General features: G+C 40.9%; 1 protein-coding gene across 5 annotated transcripts; it reads left to right on the forward strand.

Annotated features, from left to right (window-relative positions):
• Positions 1-3,738: 3,738 nt before the first annotated feature.
• Positions 3,739-19,332, forward strand: znf710a (zinc finger protein 710a). Of its 5 annotated transcripts, XM_007906986.2 has the most exons (7): positions 3,739-3,832; positions 8,759-8,861; positions 9,813-9,852; positions 11,402-12,824; positions 16,173-16,364; positions 17,965-18,139; positions 18,715-19,332. In XM_007906986.2, exons 4-7 carry the CDS (start codon positions 11,427-11,429, stop codon positions 18,927-18,929), a joined length of 1,980 nt encoding a protein of 659 aa, XP_007905177.1. In that variant the 5' UTR covers positions 3,739-3,832; positions 8,759-8,861; positions 9,813-9,852; positions 11,402-11,426; the 3' UTR covers positions 18,930-19,332. The 5 variants fall into 5 exon arrangements, with proteins under 5 accessions (XP_007905177.1, XP_007905188.1, XP_007905159.1 ...); XM_007906997.2 differs by lacking the exon at positions 9,813-9,852; XM_007906968.2 differs by lacking the exons at positions 8,759-8,861; positions 9,813-9,852.
• Positions 19,333-19,891: the final 559 nt, after the last annotated feature.

A 19,891-nucleotide genomic window follows, 5' to 3' on the forward strand; every position in this document is an offset into this window, starting at 1 on the left:
CAGCCAGGCATATGTAATGTGATTTCTGACTAGTTCCTTGGGAATATGTTGACCATTTTCATTTGGGGTTTTCTGAAACCCCAAGTCACAAGCCAAAATAAAACATAAATCTCGCAAGCGAGAGACCTGGGTTTGATTCCCGGCAGGGCAAAACCTTGGGCAAGTTCCCATACTCCACATGCCTGATAATAATCCCTCAAGAAAAAAATAAATAATAATTTGGTCACTCAATCCACGACTGTTTGTGGGACACTGTTGTGCCCAATTGGCTGCTGCGTTTTGCCCACAAATATACAGTCAATTCACTTTACAGTATATTTTGTGAAGCGCTTTGAGACGTCCAGAAGACGTAAAAAAGCGCTACATCAAATGCAAGGATTATTATATTATAAAAGGTATTGTGGGAGTTCAACATACAACAACAACAACAACAAGATTCCATTTATAAAGCGCCTTTCACATCAGGAGGACGTCCCAAGACGTCCCAACATAAATACAAAGGCAGGATCAGAGAGAGGATAGAAAAAGGAGATGGGGCATGAGTAAGGAGAGATAGCAGCTGAGAAATGAAGACATGTGAATACGGAAATGACAAAAGGGAAAGACTGAGTAAAGAAAAGCATGGACTCTGGAGACAGACAGTATTGGCACCTCTCTAGCCTTAATCATTTCTTTCAAAGGCTCATCTTTTACAGAATTTAGTACCACGATCCAGAAGCAAATGAAACTAGATAGACGGAGAACAATTGCTCTGTTTGGCCAACAATAGCAATGCAATTTTATAAATAAAATTGGACACTAAGGCATGACATGCATTTAATTAATAATTTGGAGTCTATTATAAAATAGCACTAAAAATGTTGATATTTTTGTTACATCCAACAATGAGAAACAGGGATATTTAGTCTGTGTTATCATCACATCATCAATGTTACTATACTTGGAGGTACAAAAGGATTTTTGTCACTGTCACCACCACCTGGCTCTTGCCTCACACCCAAAATAGTAAAAACTCGACAACCCGAACAAATAAATGTTGACATTTAGAGACCCAAAACGCAAAATGCTGCAGATGCTGGAAATCTGAAACAAAAAACAGAAGTCGCTGGGAAGGCTCAGCAGGTCAGGCAGCATCTATGGAGAAAGGAAAAGTGAGTTGACGTTTCGGGTCCACAGCGACTTCTGCTTTTCAAAGAGACCCAATTTGTTTAGTTGCTGGGGAGCATTGGTCATCCCAACATTTCTTTCAAAATTGTTGATTGAACCCTGACTTTTACCGAACTGTCCAGCGCCTCGGGACCTTCTCCCGATGCGAAGGGAATCTCTACGAATGTAATCTGTCGTTTTCTGTTCAGCAAAATTCCCTGGAAGAAAATGAAAGTGAAAAAAAAAAACACTCACAAACTTGATTTCACGGATTTTTTTTTTTTTTGTGGGTGGGGGGGGGGGGGGGGGAACCCCGAACGAACGACAAATAACGACAAACCAGGAAAACTGCGTCACGTCACGTCGCCCGTTACTTGAGACAGCTCGGAAACTTCAGAGCTTAAATTCCGACCACCGGAAAAGCTTTTTTTTTTGACGCGAGGGAGGGGAGCGATTGATGATGACACGTTTGCAGCGAGCGGAAACTTTATTTTTCTTTTCTTTCCCCCCCCCCACCACGCACGCACGCACAAAGGCCAAGCGTCGTCCGGGTAAACAACGCACCGTGCGTTCGCATTCTCCGTTAACAGAATCGCGGTAATAATAATAATAATAATAATAATCCTTGCATTTGATATAGCGCTTTTCACGTCGGGAGGACGTCCCAAAGCGCTTCACAGAACACACTGTAAAGTGAATTGACTGTATATTTGTGGGCGAACGCGGCAGCCAATTGCGCACAGCAATGTCCCACAGACAGTCGTTGATTGAAAATGACCAATTTATTATTGTTTTTGGTTTTGGAGGGATTATTATTAGGCTCTGTGTGGAGTAAGGAAACTTGCCCAAGGTTTCGCCCTCTGCCTGGAATTGAACTCAGGTCTCTCGCTCGCAAAGCGAGTGCTCTAACCACTGAGCCACAGGACTCCTCGCGATTCGCTGCGGCGTCTCGAAAGCGCGTCAGTGAAACAATGCCGTAAAGTCGATTGACCGCGGTCACATTTTTTGTGGGCGAAAGAACAGAAAGTAGATACGAGTGAAGGAATTTAAGGAAGGAAGGAATGAATGAATAAATAAAAAAATAAATAAGTTCAGCAGAATTGTTTTAAGTTTTTTTTTTGGGGGGGGGGGGCGGTGGAGGCAGCGAATGGGTTAACTTTTGCTACCCAACTCCTCGCTTCAGACAGCAACACACACACAGCAGCAGCAGCGGCACAGAGGCGGCGGCGGCGGCAGCAGCAGCAGCGGCAGCGGCGGCGGCGGCGCCCGCCCGTTGCTCAGCAACCGCACACGCACGCGCGAGAGGGGGGGGTGGTGGTCCCCGCCCACCTTCGGACGCGGCGATTGGCCGGGAGGGAGGCGGGCGGGCGGGCAACCGCGCTTCCGATTGGCCGGGACTCGTGTCAATCGGTTGGCTCGGAGCCGGTGCGGTAGGTTGCAGCGAGAGAGCGCGCGCGCGCGTGCGTGTGCGTGTGTGTGTGTGTGTCTCGCGCTCGCGCCCTCAGTCCGTCCCCCGCCCCCCCCCCCCCCCCCGTTCGTCTCGCTCTCCCTCCCGCCCCTCCCGCCCCTTTTTCCCGGGCGGCGCTAATTGACTGTCAGTCAGTCAGTCAGTGAGGAGAGAGAGAGAGAGAGAGGGAGCGCGCGCGAGCGAGAGAGTAGGAAGGAGGATGGCGGCGGCGACAGCAGCAGCAGCGACGACGACGACGACGGCGGCGGCGGGAGGAGTAGGCGGCGGTTGTGTCGGTGCGGAGAACGGAGCCCTGGGCCCCGCGACCGTGAGCCACGTTGACCCGCCATGTCGCGGCTGCTGAGAGGAAAGCCGCGGTGTGGTGTGGCGCGGCGCTCGCTCTCTCCCTCGCTCGCTCGCTCGCTCGCGCTCTCCCCCTTCCACCCCCTCCCCTCCCTTCTCTCTCCCCCTCCCCACCCTCGCCGACTGCCTTCCCCCCCCCCCAGCCACCCACCGGCCGCTCACTTTTGGTTTCTCTTTCGGGGCATCGTCGCCGAGGCTTCACTCCCCGACCCCGAGCGCGCGAGCTGTCACGGCGTCTGTGAGTGAGAGGACGGCGGCGGCGGCGGCGGCGGCTGTGGTGGCGGTTCTGGTGACAGTGACAGGCTGAGCTCCCTCCCCCCACGCTCTCTCCATCCCTCCCTCCCTCCCTCCCTCTCCCTCTCTCCATCCCTCCCTCCATCCCTCCCTTCCTCTCCCTCTCTCCATCCCTCCCTCCTTCAGGGGGTGGAGGGAAAGGGAAGAAGCGACCGCTGAACTTGGGAACCTTGAAGTCTTCTTCTCTCTCACACTCGCTCGCTCCCTCTCTCCCTCCCTCCCTCTCCCTCCCTCTCTCTCTCTCTCTCTCGTTTTAACCCGGCTTTTTTATACACAGACAGACAGATATAAAAAAAATATATTAATATATACATTCATATTTATATGAAGAGAGAGAGAGGGAGGGAGGGAGGGGGGGACGGTGGAGGGGGTGGGGGGGGGGGGCAAGGAGACCTCGTTCGTTCGTTCAGGCTTTCGTTCGTTCGGTATCCCCATCGCCCTCCCTCCCTCCCTCCCTCCCCCCTCTCCCTCCCCTCTCCCCCCTCTCCCCCTCCCTCTCTCTCTCTCTCCGGTTCCTCATCCCTTTTCCCCTGACGGCCCCCTGGGAGCGGCCCCGGCTCGAACGCCTCCCTTTCAGACAAGGTTAGTGCTGTTCCTTACCCCCCCACCCCACTTCCACTCTTTACCTCACTCTTCTTTCCTCCCCTTTCCCCCTCTCTTCTGCTCCTTTTGCCCTCTTTCCCTCTCTTCTCTTTTCCTCTCCTTCCCTCCGCGCCCCTCCTTCCCTCCCCCTTCCACTCTTTCCCTCACCCTCTTTTCTCCCTTCCCCTCTCCCCTTTTCCTCTCCTCTCTGCTTCCATTCCCTTCTCTTCCTCCCTGCCCCATCTTCTTCATCTCTTTCTCCCCTCTCTTCCCCCCTCTTCTCCCCTTCCCCTCTCTTCCCCCTTTCTCCTCTCTCCCCTCTTCCCCCCCCTTCTCCCCTCTTCCCCCCTTCTCCTCTTCCCCCTTCTCTCTTCCCCCTTCTCCTCTTCCCCCCTTCTCCTCTCTTCCCCCTTCCCTCTCTTCCCCTTCCTCTATCCCCTCTCTTCCCCCTTCTCCTCTATCCCCTCTTCCCCCCTTCTCTCTATCCCTCTCTTCCCCCCCTTCTCTATCCTCTCTTCCACCCCTTCCCCCTCTCTTCCATCCCCTTCCCCCTCTCTTCCCCCCCTTCCCCCTCTCTTCCCCCCTTCCCCCTCTCTTCCCCCTCTCTTCCCCCTTCACCCTCTCTTCCCCCCCTTCCCCTCGCTTCCTTTCCCTCCTCTCTTCCTTTCCCTCTATTCCTCACATCCCCTCCCTTTCTCCCATCCTTTCTTTTCCTCCCTCTTTTTACCCCTTCTCCCCCGTTCCCCAGTGCCGATGCGCAGCTCATTTCCAGAGCCATCTCTCCTCCCTCTGTTCTGCTATTTTCTTTCACACTCTCTTTCTCTCCTCCCCCAGTTTTTAGATGTCGTCTTTCTCTTTTTTTCTCTTTCACTTCCACATTCCCTCCTGCCTGCCTCACTGTGAGCCGTCTGATAGATGGCGTCTGAGAGAAAGAGAGAAGAGAAGGGGGGGGTGGATGTGAAGAAAGAGAGAGAGAAGAGAAAGAAAGGGGGTGGTTGTGAGATAGCGAGAGAGGGGAAATAGAAGGGGGTGGTTGAGTGAGGGGGGTGTGAGAGACCAGATGTTGTCTTGAAGAATTGTTTACCGGAAGGAGTAAACTTCTGAGAACTCAATTTTATGGGTGTGAAGAGGAATGTGACACATACGAAAAGGAAATTAATTCTGCTGACCTTAAAATTGTTATCCCCCCTCCCAAGTTGCTTTGAAATTTTTTGTTCTGAGCTCCTTGAAAGATCCTTTCAGGACATGTTGCTCAGAAATGAGCTTTCAATGTTTTTTTTATTTTTTAAAAAAACCCTATCTCCTATTTGTCATAAAATAGTTTTTTTATTAAAATGTTTTCTTTCCAAATTTCTTTTGTGTGCACTGTATGCAAGCTGTCTGCATTCTCCCTTTTCAAAGCTTTCATTCACTCCCTTTCTGCAGTTCTTTCTCTTTTGTTTCCTTTCTCTTTTCTTTCCCTTTCTCTATTCAGGCTTTTTTTCCCCCCTGAATAATGTTGGGATTTTGGGGAGGGGGAGGGTTGTACTTAAATTGCTGCAGGAACTAGAAAGAGTTGTTCTGTTCACATAAAAGGCTGACAATGGAAACTTGAGGAGTTTTAATAAATTGTTTGCTTTTATATTAGTAGTACAGTTTGTGCAGTACCTTTACGTTTTTTTAACATACTTAAATACTATTAGAATACATCTGTCAAATGGAAATGAGTAATGTTCTTTCAGGAATTGTGTTAGTTTGGTTTTGAAGCTAGTCAGTCAACGTGTCTACAAACTTTAAATGGGCAATGTTGATGGTCTATAACTTAAATTGTTTCACCCATTTAGATATAATGTATGAAACTTTTCTGGTTCAGAAGTATTTATGAATACATTTATTATGCTGCTGAATTAAGGATGAGGTGAGAGACCTTGACTGGCCTGTCTTACGTTCCTGCCACAGTTCACATTTTTTTTTTCTCTCTTTCCAAAGAGGTTCTTCCTTGTCTTTTTGAACCAACATTGAATTCTAACTCTTGAATAGTGGAGTCCTGGTCATAACCCGTTGCAAGAAAATACTATATTATGAAGCCTATCAAGAAATGCTCATCGGGATTGTATCATCCTTTCACAATCATTCATATCCTGAATCCCAACAGAATGCTTGAGTATGCAAACTATTCTGAGATTTCCAACTATGTATAGCAGCTGTACATCGAAATTTCCTCATGTCTGGAATAGAATGCGCACTGTTTTCCAGAAGGGATGCAACCTGTTTACTTAATTCTGGAGAGTATTAGTTTCAGGTTGGCAAGAGCCCAGGCATAGGGACCCCAGAGTATACAATTGGGTATTACTGAAGTTTAATCAGCTAAAACTCCATAGCTTACTGTTAAAAATACTGTCTGGCAAGCTTCCTACTGCTTGTCAAGGTTGGACCACTCTACAATACAATACTACATTTGTACAGCGCCTTGCACGTCGGGAGGATGTCCCAAGGTGCTGGGACGTCCTGTTAAGACTTTAGCGTTCAGGGTTAATATAAGCCAAGTTTGAAGAATCCCTGCTCCCTATAAGTTAATGGATGGTTGCTTGTACATGCCAGGGTTTTGACAACAGATAAGGTTGAAATAAAGGATAAAATCACAGCTCAAATCCTTTTGATTGGACCACAATCCTTGTATCATACAGTTGGAGACTGTAAGTATAAATTTTGAATGGAGAGGGAGAAAAAAATGACATGAACTTTGAAAGCATCTTCTCTTCTACCCCTTGCCCAATGTATGATAAGTAAATTATTTTGGTATTTTCCCAACATGAATGGTGTCACAAAAATGCAAGTTGTTGTTATTGGTATGGGCAAATGTCAGTGGAATTGCAGCATACATATTTTGTCTCATCACAAAATAATTTTGATAACATTCTATTTGTACGTTTTTTTACTGGGGTGTCTAATTTTTTAGAATAGGTGGTCCCTGTGAATAAAAAGGAATGCTCCACAGGGATTCCTTTTAGCTTATGGGATAGCTATCCCATAATCTTTGGGTTAGTGTTTGTTCTCATTTAAGATAAGCATGTCTGCATTTTGTTTCTATTTCTATTTGGTCCTTTTTAAGGCAGTAGTTGGTATGATTGTACGACTTTGAGGTGTACTTGTCGATTTATAGGTCATTGTTTGGATACTCTTATTAAGGTAAATTACCAAAATGTTTGATACATATGGTATTGCCCATCTATGACCCTATCTACTCCCAGTTGCCCTTGAAGCCCTCATCCATGCCTTTGTCACCTCTCGATTTCACTTCTCAAACATACTTTTCGCTGGTCTTCCCAGTTATACCATCGACAAGGTCCAGCTCATCCAAAACTCCTTTGATCACATCCTTATACAAAATGCCACAAACCCATCACTCCAATCTTTGCCAGACTCTACTGTCTTCCTGTCTCCAAAAGCATTGATTTTAAGATTCTCAGCCTTGTATACAAATATCTTCATACCCTGGCACCTCCCTACCTGACCTGCCCGACCCCCTTCACTCAACTAACACAAGCCTGCATAGACCTGATTCCTGCAGGTCACCATTGGTGGCCGTTCCTTCATTAGTTACCTAATCTTTGGAACTCACTGGCTCAATCCTTCTGCCTCAACCCTTCTCTATTGATCTTTATTTGCTGCCTTAAGACCTACCTCCTTGACCATACCTATGATCACTCCCGCTCCCCTTTTCCTTTGCTCAGCATCCAAATCCGCCACTGCATCGCTCCTAGAAGTAATTCTGTGTGAAGGATGCTGTCCTGCAGCTTAGTGGTTAGAACACTTTCATCGCAAGTGAGAGGACCTGGGTTTGATTCCTGGGAAGGGCAAAACATTTGGCAAGTTTCCTTACTCCACACGCATCTGTTTACCAAGCAGTAAGTAGGAACTTGGTTGTTAGTCGATTAGCAGATTGCTTTTCTGGGGGTAAAAATCCCTCAAAAAAAAAGGTCACTCAATCCACGTCTATTTGTGGGACACTGCTGTGCGCAATTGGCTGCCGCATTTCGCCCACAAAATATATAGTCAATCAACTTTACAGTATATTCTGTGAAGCGCTTTAAGACAACAACAACAACTTGTTGAACAACAACGTCTTGAAGACGTGATTAGGCGCTAAATCAAATGCAAGGATTATTATTGTTATTATATAAATGCAATTAGAAAAAGTTACAACTGAATAATGGCAGTGAAATATAAGGAAGACCCAAGTATTCCACGAATGGGATAGAATTAGCCAAAGAAGTTGAAAGTCACCTAAGGCTTATTTGGTCACGATGCCACAAACCAAGGTGTATTTCCATTAGAAAAAGAACAGCAGAGAGCAAGAAGATTGATCTAAAATTTAAGTGGATGTAGTACAAAGCTTGTAAGTTTGAATACTTTTAACATATGATATAGCAAATATACTATATTTAGCATTACTTCAAAGCAGGGACAGAGGATCTTAGTAACTTTTTGTTTACCATTTTTATTGTTTAATATAATAAAGAGTAATGAAGAACAGTAATAAATTGAACATTGAAACCCGGTGTTGCATTACCATTCTGGAAGATTATTCAAAACTATTGCAAGTGAGCTGCTTTACTTTCATAAATTTTTAATCAATGTGAGAAAAAAAGCTCTATTTAAGAGTAGTTTTGAATAATCTTCCAGTAGAGGGGAAAACATTGCAATTATTCAGAATACAAATAGATACTATAACGTATTCAAGGAATGAGCTTTGGCAGTGTCATCTTGATTCCTTATACATTTATGAGATGAATTGGTAGCTTTGGATTCTATCCTCCTCCTCTCCCTCTCCCGCACCCCCCCAAAAAAGAAAAAACCCTCAATTTGGAGCTTCCTCACAGCAGTAACAAAAAGTTGTTGCCCACCTGCAGCAAACTGATGAGCTCTTTCATTGATATGTTTCAGGGTACAGACACAGTAGGCTTGTTATGCCTGCTACAAGACTCGACGGTGCACAATTGGAGAGATTGAAGTAGCTCACCAAATTGAGGCTGTACTGCGCTAAAACGTTTGTTTCTTATTGTATGGCCTGAAAAATTATGTTCGGATAGCAGATTAATGCCATCTGTGTATCTTACAAATGCTAGTCTGTGAATTGTTCATTTACTCAACCTCATTTACTGCTCTGCTCCACCTCATGTGCTGCTCTAACTAGTGTGAATATCTTACATCATGTTTCACATAAGATATCCATCTCCATTTATGTGTACTGTTCATATTTCTCCAGCTGTTTGCCCATATTTGGAATATGTGCAATGCTTGAGAGTAAGGAAGCGTTGATTTAAAATGTAAGAAAATTGCACTATGACTACAGAAACGTAACTTCCTAACAAAATAAGAGGAAGTGTAAATTCAAAAGCGGTTCCCCTTAAAACCTTTAGGTTTTAGTAAAAACTGTCTTGAGGGGAATTTTGTAATTTTTTAAAAAAAATTAAACTAACTTGAAACAGCATCTGCATAGTTTCCGATTAAGAATTTGTTTCCCCACCCCTGAAGCATGTGCATTTTTGTCCTCGTCTTTTCTCTTTATTTTTGTAATTCTCCTCCATTAAATTTGGTAAAGAGAACCCCAAAATGTTTTTCTAATTTTGGCTTTTGTGAGGATAACTAGACTTTTTTCCCCCAAGCAGGCTAGTTTTTTTAAAAAAAACTAGCTTTTATCTAGTTTTTGGGTGGAGTGGAATACAAACTAATGTTACTGTTTTACCAACTCTAAATTCATTTATGGTAAAAAAAATCTTCACCCCACACACCCCAGTAGTATATCATTTAAAGTATGTGTTGAGTAGCTTGTATAGTGGGATCAGAGTGCACAGATTTATCTAGGATCATCATTGGTTCTATTCAGAAACCTTCTGAATGGTGTTCTTTGCTGCAAGCCAACTAGAGTTAAGCTTGTTACATAATCATGACTGTTTTTGTTCATGTTCTTTTTCAAATGAGACTCTTCGCTTTGCAGGGCATTCTAGCAAATAGGACAGGCAGGAATTGACAATTTGGTATGTAGAATACAACATTACATTACATTTGTATAGCGCCTTTCACATCGGGAGAACGCCCCAAGGCGCTGAACAGTGTACAGCATTTCAGTTTACCCCATAACCAGTTGATATATCTAGTGCTAGGAACTTCTGTGATTCAGATGTGTGACCACAGAGATGTTGATCTGTTTAAGTTAGTTCTTTTTAAAAAATATCAAAGTACTCGTTGAAAAAAAAATTAAGCAGAAATGGCACAATTTGTGCATTTAGTTATTGATTGTCTCTCCTAAACCATGTTGGTATGTGACTGAAAAGCAGCTTTCACATGAAACTGTGGTGGGGCTCATTGGTTATGTACAGTAACCAAATACTCCTGCCACTTTTAAAATGACTGTAGATTCCATGTGTACGCATGAGGGGAAATTACCAAATTTGCTTGAATGTAAAGTGTGGGCTTTTCTCTTAAAAGATACCACTAAAGTCAAAGTGAGCCTTAGAATTGCAGTTTAATTCCATTTCTCCCTACAAGCCCCCAAACCCAGTAAAACATATCTGTACCCTAGATTAGGGGACTTCTCAGATTGGAATAAATGCAGTGAAGTATTGGAAGATGCCTCAGAATTTTAAGAACTTAAAAATTAACCAAATGAAAATCTTCCCATCCTTCGGATGAGACGTTAAACTGGGGTCACTTCTGCCTGTTCAGATGCACGTTAAAAATCCCATGGCACTATTCAAAAAGAGAAGGGAGTTTCTCCCAGTGTCCTGGCCAACAATCCCCCAAATAAAATTGGTCCCTCACTCTGTGGCTGTTTGTGAGTTGTTGCTGTGCTCAATTGTGTTGCTGCATTTGCTCACAAAATGTACAGTTAATTCACTTTACAGTATATTCTATGAGATGCTTGGAGAAGTCTCAATGATGCCACAAGGCACTGTATCAAATGCAAGGATTATTATTGTTATTACAAAATGCAGTTAGAAAAAGTTGCAACTGAATAATGGCAGTGAAATTTAAGGAAGACCCAAGTATTCCATGGACAGAATAGAACTGGTCAAAGTAGAAGCTGAAAGTCACCTAAGGGTCATTAAAGCTTTTTTCAGACAATCAATGGCCCAAACTTGAAAGCTCAGCATCAGATATGGTTCTGCAGATCAAACCAGGAATGGGTTACTGATGTGAATAGGCATCTCCATTAGCAGGTTTGAAGAGTTAAATCTAATTGAACATCATCCTAACTTTGGGAACATTGGAATTATTGATATTATTTCTGAAGAAACCTTTTGAATAACTAGCACTTAATAGTGAAACTGTACAACTGAGAAAATCTTGTCCATGCTTTAAGGCTGTCTCTGATCACTTTGAACCCATTGGATGCTTACATAAGCTGCATGAGTGACTTAGGAAGTGGGTTATAATGCAGTATAAGGTACAAAGAGATTCAAATGTCAAGTTCCATCTGCTGCATTTTGGAACAATATCTGTTTTTCTTTAAGGTCAGTATATTTAACTTTTTTTAAAAAATGGTATTTTTGGTTTAACATTTTATTTTCTGTTTTTTTTGATTAGGGAACGATTGGTAATGTTTTGAGTCATGGATCACCTTGTAAACACTGGAACTCAAACTGATCCTGTTGTAACACTATCCTTTGCGCAAGCAGCTGCCTTGGGTCTTGTGGGTCAGAATGGGCCATTTAACTTTCCATTCAGGCAGAATGGGCTGTATCCTACCCCAGCTCCACCAATGGATAGAAATACTGTACCTGAACACATGACAGGACAATTCCCTGGGATTGATGGGATTAATGCAACAGAAAATTTTGAACAGCAGGAAGAGGAATGTTTAGAAGGAGAAAATGGCTTTTTGTCTTTTGAGAGGCAAACAAGGAGGAGAAAAAGGCAGCCTGTAAAGCTGGTACATTCTGAGAAGAATGATGAGAATTGTAAAGAAGAAGTTATTGAGATGTATGATGAAATTCAAACGAATGGTGTCCTTTACAGAAATGGAATAAAAATGATTGATATAAGTAACTTCAAAAGAAAACAAATGCATCGTTCCTTTCGTGAAAGGATTCAAGGGGTCCAGCCAGTTGCCTTTTCTCAGCACTTGGTAGACAATCTCCATTATAATTCTGCTGATCAGGATGACAGAGATGATCCTGCAAGTGCAAAACTAACTAGCACTTATTTCGATACAGATGATCCTCATACGTTTGATCCAGTAGAAGAAATTGCAGAAACATCCATGAATGAGGAGAATCGCAATTTTGTGTGGCAAGACCGAGTGTCCTATGAAGTAGAGCTGTCAGCGGCTGAACAGGAAGAGCGAAATAGAAGAGCTCAAATAGATCGGCTGGATATTAATGTTCAGATTGATGATTCCTATTGTATAGATGTTGGTGATGGACAGAAACGATGGCAGTGTCGTTTGTGTGAAAAATCCTATACTTCAAAGTATAACTTAGTCACTCACATTTTGGGCCACAGTGGCATTAAACCTCATGAATGTCCTCATTGTCGCAAGCTTTTTAAACAACCTAGTCACTTACAAATGCACCTTCTTACTCATGAAGGTATACGGCCACACAAGTGTGAAGTGTGTGACAAAGCCTTTACACAGACAAGTCACCTCAAACGGCACATGTTACTACATTCTGAGATTAAACCATACAGCTGCAGAGTATGTGGGCGTGGGTTTGCTTATCCCAGTGAATTAAAGACCCATGAAGCTAAACATGAAAATGGTAGATGTCATATTTGTATTGAATGTGGATTAGATTTTGCAACACTCTCTCAGTTAAAAAGACACCTTCTTGCACATCAAGGCCCCACACCATACCAGTGTGCAGAGTGTGATAAAACTTTTAATTACCGAAGTCAGCTTCAGAACCACATGATGAAGCATCAGAACATCCGCCCTTATGTCTGCACTGAATGTGGTATGGAGTTTACCCAACCTCATCATTTGAAACAACATTCACTCACACACAAGGTAAGGCTGTTTTCTCTCAACAAGTTGAGTGCTTAACAAACTAGGAGTAATATATGTCAATAAAAGCATCCTTGCTCTCGAAGAATCAGATGGTCAAGCCTTGGGATTTCACTGCTGCTTAGTAGCTGGCCTGATCCTAATCCAGTGAACTCTTTTAGTAACAATGGAGAATTGGGAGAAGGAAGAGCATTTTAGGATAGTGCATTTTAGGAACTTGGTTGGAACAAGAGGAAATTTCAAAGGAACAAGTTATTTAAAATGACCAAAAACGTTGTGACCGAAAAAGAAATGGAGTTTGGAGACCAGAGTTTTTTTCAAAAATATGTCTGATATTAACATTTTCTATTCTATCCAGGCCTAAGAGAGACATGTTAGAAAAACCTCCCAAATAATGGGAGTAGCATTGGTATCTCAGCCAGATTTGTATTTCAGAGTTATGGTGAGAGAGGTGGGAACTGTTTGGTATGAAAGAAGAAACTGAGCTGCTCGGTAGATGAAGTAGATGTGAGCATTCCATTTCAGATCATAGGATAGTGAGGCCAAAAATGTCAATAAATGAAAGATTAGAAGTGGAAACTTTGGAGGGATAGTTGTTGATTGGATTTGTGACAGACTTGAGGAAACTACATCTTTTAAAGAATTGAAAAATATGTTTTATTATCCATTCATTGTCAGATTAATAAACAATCATCCTTGGGACAAATTTGCCAATTATAATGCTGAATAACATTAAAATCTACATAAATAGGGACTTGTATGTTTTTATCTTGTTAGTTATGTCTTGGTATTCAAAAGTTGTTTAGTACACTCACTGAGAAAGAAACAAGTTTAAATATACTAATTTTCTGAATGAATATTTCTCTGAATTTAAATTGTAGCTTCTCTGGTCTTATCCACATTAGATTTTTGTTTCTTTGTAAGACCGTACTATGGTATGTAGAAATCACAAAAATGCTGTGCAGGTGCTTAATTGGATGAGGAATATCGATCTGGAAGAATGTCCTGTTCCTAAGACAACTATCAAGGGATCTTTTAAATGTTTATTTGGATCAATGCAGTTTCACACAACTTAATACTGTATGTGAATGTTGAGACATCTTGTGATTAAACCTTGTACCAAATCCTGTACAAAGAACAGCAAATTGTCTTGCCTACGGCTTCATATTATTTTGTAATCTGTGTTTCAAGAAAAATATAGGGATTGCATTTTAAACAGTTATTTTCTGAATGTGTTGTAGCTTTATATACTAAATAAAGATTTTGACAATGTCACATGCACAGTCTCATAAATATGGTCAATATTTGCTGCTGTTGTAGTTTGGTACTTTTTTTATACTTGCTGTGTTTGAGGGAATTAACTCAATTTGTTGAAACTGACTTTATAAACTTGATAGGAAAGAGTAGATGTGAGCAAGAGAACAGAAAGATGAACACCTAATGAGACCACACTGTCATTTCTACTTGATTGTGGATGCCCTTCAAATTTTTAAGACTTAGAGTTGTTTTCTCACCATCACCTGACAAAATTTAAAAATGAGCCCTTTGTTTTAGGTAAGATTTCTATTTGTGAGTGGTCTTCACTAAAATGTCTTGAATTACATTGTGAAAGATTGAATCACTATAATAAGGCAATATGCAATCTGTATTTTAGGATTTTCACAAATGTAATAATTGTGATATTTTTGCACTGCAGGCAATTTTCCCATTAGATTTTCAGTAAGTGTATTTGTAACATGGATGTCTGGAAAATGTTTGTACTGCATTGTATGCCCGAGCTATGGAAAATATTCAGCTAGGAAAATAATTATTGATTGTCCTAAACGTTATGGTCTTTTTTGAGCTGTGTCACACTATGGTGAAGTGCTGGAGTGATTTATGGCACAATTTGAGGCGATGAAACATCACAAGTGTTTTTGCATATATTTTACTAACACATTAAACTAAATGACAACACTGGACTTAGTTTTTCCACTTAACAATTTGACCACCAGATGGCACAAAAAGTGCATCCTTTTGCTAACATGGTGGCATTAGGCAATTGCAGTAGTTTTCAGTGGAAAAATGAAGCGCAGATGTGCTTATCTATGCCACTGCTTCAGAGTAATCCAAATGTTTATTGTTTTTGCAGAGAAAATCTACACCCAATGTTTTAGGACTTTGGAGTTAGTTAGTTCATTGAGTTCACTATGCTTGATCTTGAATTTGCGACCAAAGTCCTGTTTCATTTCCATAATCCAACAAAATGGAGAAAAACGATTTATGCTGCATGGATTGCTCATAGTTTACTAAAATTATATCAATAATTATTGAATTTTTTAATTTTGTATTTTGAATAGTTTTATTCTTTCAATTTTAGGAACATAAGAACAGGAGTAAGCCATTCGGCTCACCAAGCCTATCCCACCATCTTCCAAGATTATGGCCAATCCACAACTCAATTCCACCTCCCCGCCCACTATCCATATCACTTGATACGCCTGTATATCTATTTGTCTTTTAAATTTTTCAATTGATCCTGTCTCCACTGCCCTCTGGGGGGGAATGAATTTAACACTCCCACTACTCGCTGCATGAAAAATGTTACCTTATTTCACTCTTAAATGGTTTTGCCTCAGGTTTAAGACTATGGTCTCTATTCGCTCACCAGAGAAAACAGTTGCTTACCATCTTCAGCAATAAGAATTGATCAATTTCACATTTTCAGTTTTCAAACCCTTCTCTGGGAACACCAATTCCATACAAATTTAGAAGCTACTTAAAGTAGCCCAGTGGCATGACAAAGTTGGTTCACAGAGTGAATTGGTAACTTAGTACTTCTAACAGAAATGGAGCAGTTCTTAGTGGAACCACAGAGATTTAGGAGTAGGTTGTCTATCCACTCACCTGTTTCTAGAGAAGCTGCGCTAAAAAAAGGAAACTTAAAAAATATACCTAGTTTGCATTTTCTTTTGTTGTCTTTCCCCCTCTAATACCTCCAACAAAGGGATGTGGAGTGCAAATGTGCCACCAGATTCTTACCATAATATTGCTTAGCCAGTACTGGGAGAAACAGGCAGGCTAGGTTAGTTGTCTTCCCTATATACAAGCACTCATAGTCAGTTCAGCAACATCAGTAATTAATGTAGAAAATTTCAGGGGAAGACTCGTTTGACTCAACTCATTGCATCTCATTTGGAACTCCCTCTTGTAGCCCTTATTTAGCTTTGCACCTCCATAGCATCCAGTTTGGTCTTCCTATTTTTGGTAACTTTGTTTTCTAAAACAATTTTAAAAAGATTTGAATTTAAAATAAACTAACGTTCTAAACGATGAGCACAGACTTACCTACTATAATTTCTCCCCATTCAGGGAGTAAAAGAATTCAAGTGTGAGGTATGTGGACGTGAGTTTACACTTCAAGCAAACCTGAAGAGACACATGTTGATCCATACCAGTGTCCGAGCTTATCAGTGCCACATCTGTTTTAAAACATTTGTTCAAAAGCAGACGTTGAAGACTCACATGATTGTTCATTCACCAATTAAACCCTTCAAATGCAAGGTAAGGGAATATTAAACTAGTTTTGCTTCAATATACAGTAACTTCAGTTTTTCCCTAAACACAATGGGAGTGAGGAAATGGTTGGGGAGAAGGAGGTGAGTATATAAAACTGAGTATAGCCTGAAGATATCTGCCCGAAGTTTTCTGATAAATAATCTTCCAAGTTTCTGAAGATCTCACATTATTAGAAATAATACCTGAAGTGGTCAAACCGATAGTGAGTAATTGTCCAAATTGTCCCAAAACTGAAACAAGCCTAAGATGGGACTGACTACATTTCTAAGTCCTCAGGAGTTAGATAGGATAGGATAAATAGGATACTTCATAGCATACTTAAGATGCCTTGTGCATTAAAAAAGCTAAGCGGCTAAGCTTAAATTTCAGAATCACACATTGCTTGAAATCATGTAGTTGGATTTGCAGGTTTGTTATGAATTATGAGTCATGTGATTAGATTATACAGTGTCCAGATGCTTTTGCCTCACATTTGTATAATTCGCCTTCCTTGACCAATAATTGACCAAAGCTTATCATATTTATTTGTTTTTCAATTGAAGATTCTAAGGATGTGAATCCTGCCTTCCATTTTCAGCCTATTCATTATCAGCTGTGGTGATATATTCCTATGGGAACACTGGAGTCTCTGTAACTTACCCACTTCTGGTCTTGCCAAGTGGCGGTGGACTTGGAGCAGTGTAGGGATTTCATTATACTAACCATCAGTAAATTGTGACATTTCTAAAAGGAAGATAAGACTTGATTATTTTGTTTCTAGAATTTGTATCCTGGCTAGTTTTGAATGGCTTCAGTAATTGCTTTGCAGCAGTTTGAAGGTTTCTGTATTTTTAAAAAATCTAATATACTGTTCTTGGAAAAGGAATTATTCCCTACAGTGCAAAAAGGCAAGACTTTTTTGTGGCAGTATCATTTTGAACTTTGACCTTTGTTAATGAATTCCTTGCATGGAACCAGCTAAAGCCAAGATTGATTTTAATCTCAAATACCATTGGATAAAAATATCCAGTGCAATTCCATCACGGTCTAGTGTCTTTCCACCATTGTATAAGAAGTGTTTATTGCACAATGCATTGATGCATTTTTCATTTGTAAGTTTTACCTTTTTAGTTATGAAGGAAATATACTGTGTAATGTGCATCTGGTCTGCTTACAGTGCACAATCCACTTAAATTTTAGTGGCAATATGTATGCTTGCAATTCTTCTCAGTTCAACATCTTGTTGCAATAAAAGCCCCTTAAACACACTGAGTGAATGAAATGATAAACCATTATCAAGAATGCAGTTGGATACAGTTATAATGCAGGTTCCTATCTGATGGGTGTTGTACTGTAATGTCCGGCATAAACTCTAAACTAGTGTAAAATGTGGCAGCTGATTATAAAGGGCTAGAAAGTTATTTTTTCTGTCACCAACAAACTAGAGACATCAGAGGGGGAGAACTTATTAATTCCTTGGTTTGCAAGCAAAGGCTATAGTAATACAAGGCTTCAAATTGTTCTTGAAGGTTTTTTTTGGACATTTTTCAGATTCAATATGGTTTAACTGAGTTAGATGGGTTAATAGTTTTCATATTCTCTTCAGGTATGTGGAAAAGAATTCAATCGGATGTACAATCTCCTGGGTCACATGCATCTTCATTCAGACAGTAAACCTTTCAAATGTCCATACTGTTCAAGCAAGTTTACCCTCAAAGGCAACTTAAGCCGGCATATGAAGGTCAAACATGGTGTCATGGATATTGTCCTTGATGGTCAAGGTATAGTATTTTATTAATGACACCAAAAAACCATTGCACAAGCAGTAGGCTTCTTTTTGCTTTTGTTTAAAACATCCATTCAATATAGGATTTTGAGATGCACATTTGCAATCAATTAATACTGTTTAAATTCCCATTTTGGTGTCCAATTGTTTGACAGGAAAGGAAATGTAAAATATGAGTTAACTATTCCTTAATAATGTGAGTCCAGCAGTATAAATAACCACCAAGGACACTTGGACCAGCTAGTATTCTAGACGTAAATGTGAAGTCCTCTGCCACAGGGAAGCTTTTGGAGAAAATCTTGAGTTGAATGGTATTGAAGTGTAGCGCTGTGTGTGGACAGTCAACATTGTTAAACTGAGGACAAATCGCAATGCAGACGTATGCCTGTAGTAATCTAATTTGTCCAGTTCTCAGGAATATTTGTGACTGAGTGCTTACTGTAATTAGTTCAAATTGGGTATTATCCTGTAGTCTCCTGTACAATAGATCAGAATTGCTTGAAATCTTATACTTTCAATGTTTAAATAAGTAAACCTGCTCTGACACCATTTTGTCTTTTCTCCCAACAGAAAACTTGTTAGATATTGGAAATGCCGAACATTTAGAAGGGCACCATGGGGACATTGATGATTATGAAGAAAATTCTTTTGACTTCACAGGTGGTAGAAAAGTTGGTGATGATACTTCTGACTCAACTAAAATGTCTGATGAAGAGAGTATGAAAGACATGTACTTCAGCTTTGAGAAAGAAGCTGAAAGATATGGGATAGACTTAAAACCTTAACTTAAGTGAAGCCAAAAACATATTTTGATACCGTGCTTTGACCATTGTTCATGTGCATAGCTTTTATTAATACTGCAACTGCAGATTTTTTTAAAATTACATTCCAATAAGCACATGCTTCACAAAAAATTGTAATGTGAATCCATTTTACACGTTACTAATCTCAGGGTTCTGTGGAGATTTTTTTTTAAAAAACTGGTCCGTTCTGGACCAAAGCAGTTGACTACTACCAAAACAATGTTGGTCTTTACTGTGTAAAATATAACTTTAAAACAAGGTTCTATGTATATATACATCCAGTTGCAGTAATTCATTGAATTACATTGTGGAGTTGCTTTTGTGGATTTATTTTTCTTACTGGACTTATGTATTGGCTACACTAGCAATAAAATAACAGATCTGTTCTAGGTCTCCCCCTGTACTTTTTTTGTTCTAAAATTTACTCAGTGTTTTAAACTAAATTGCTAATCCTTATGGTTGAAATAGAGCCTTTCATATTGGAAGAATGTCTGAGCTTCATGGGATTTAGTTTAGAAATGTACATTACCCTCATTCCACTTGTATACAGTTAGCACTGCCTTAATGTAAGATACACACTTGATTCCATTATTGATCTTTCAAAATTCCAAACAGGTGAAATGCAGACTATTAATGAGTGTCCATACAAATCTGACCCACATACTCACCCACACTAAACTCTAAATCCCCATCACACTCGTCCTTGTCAGGCTTCACTGGCTCCCAATCACAGAACAACTTTAGGATCCTCATATTCCTACCCTTCATACCCCGGTCCCTCCCTCCCTCCAATCTGCAAACTCCCCACCACCTCTGCTTGCCTTGTTGCAAATTCCCTCCACCATCAGCGACTATGCTTTCAGCCAGCAGGCTGTGGTATACACAACTGTATGGTAGCAATGCTTCATGCACACAAGAGAGGAGTTTCTAGTCCTAAAAGATGA

Source organism: Callorhinchus milii, unplaced genomic scaffold, assembly GCF_018977255.1.
Source record: "Callorhinchus milii isolate IMCB2004 unplaced genomic scaffold, IMCB_Cmil_1.0 Scaffold26, whole genome shotgun sequence".
Lineage (NCBI taxonomy): Eukaryota > Metazoa > Chordata > Chondrichthyes > Chimaeriformes > Callorhinchidae > Callorhinchus > Callorhinchus milii.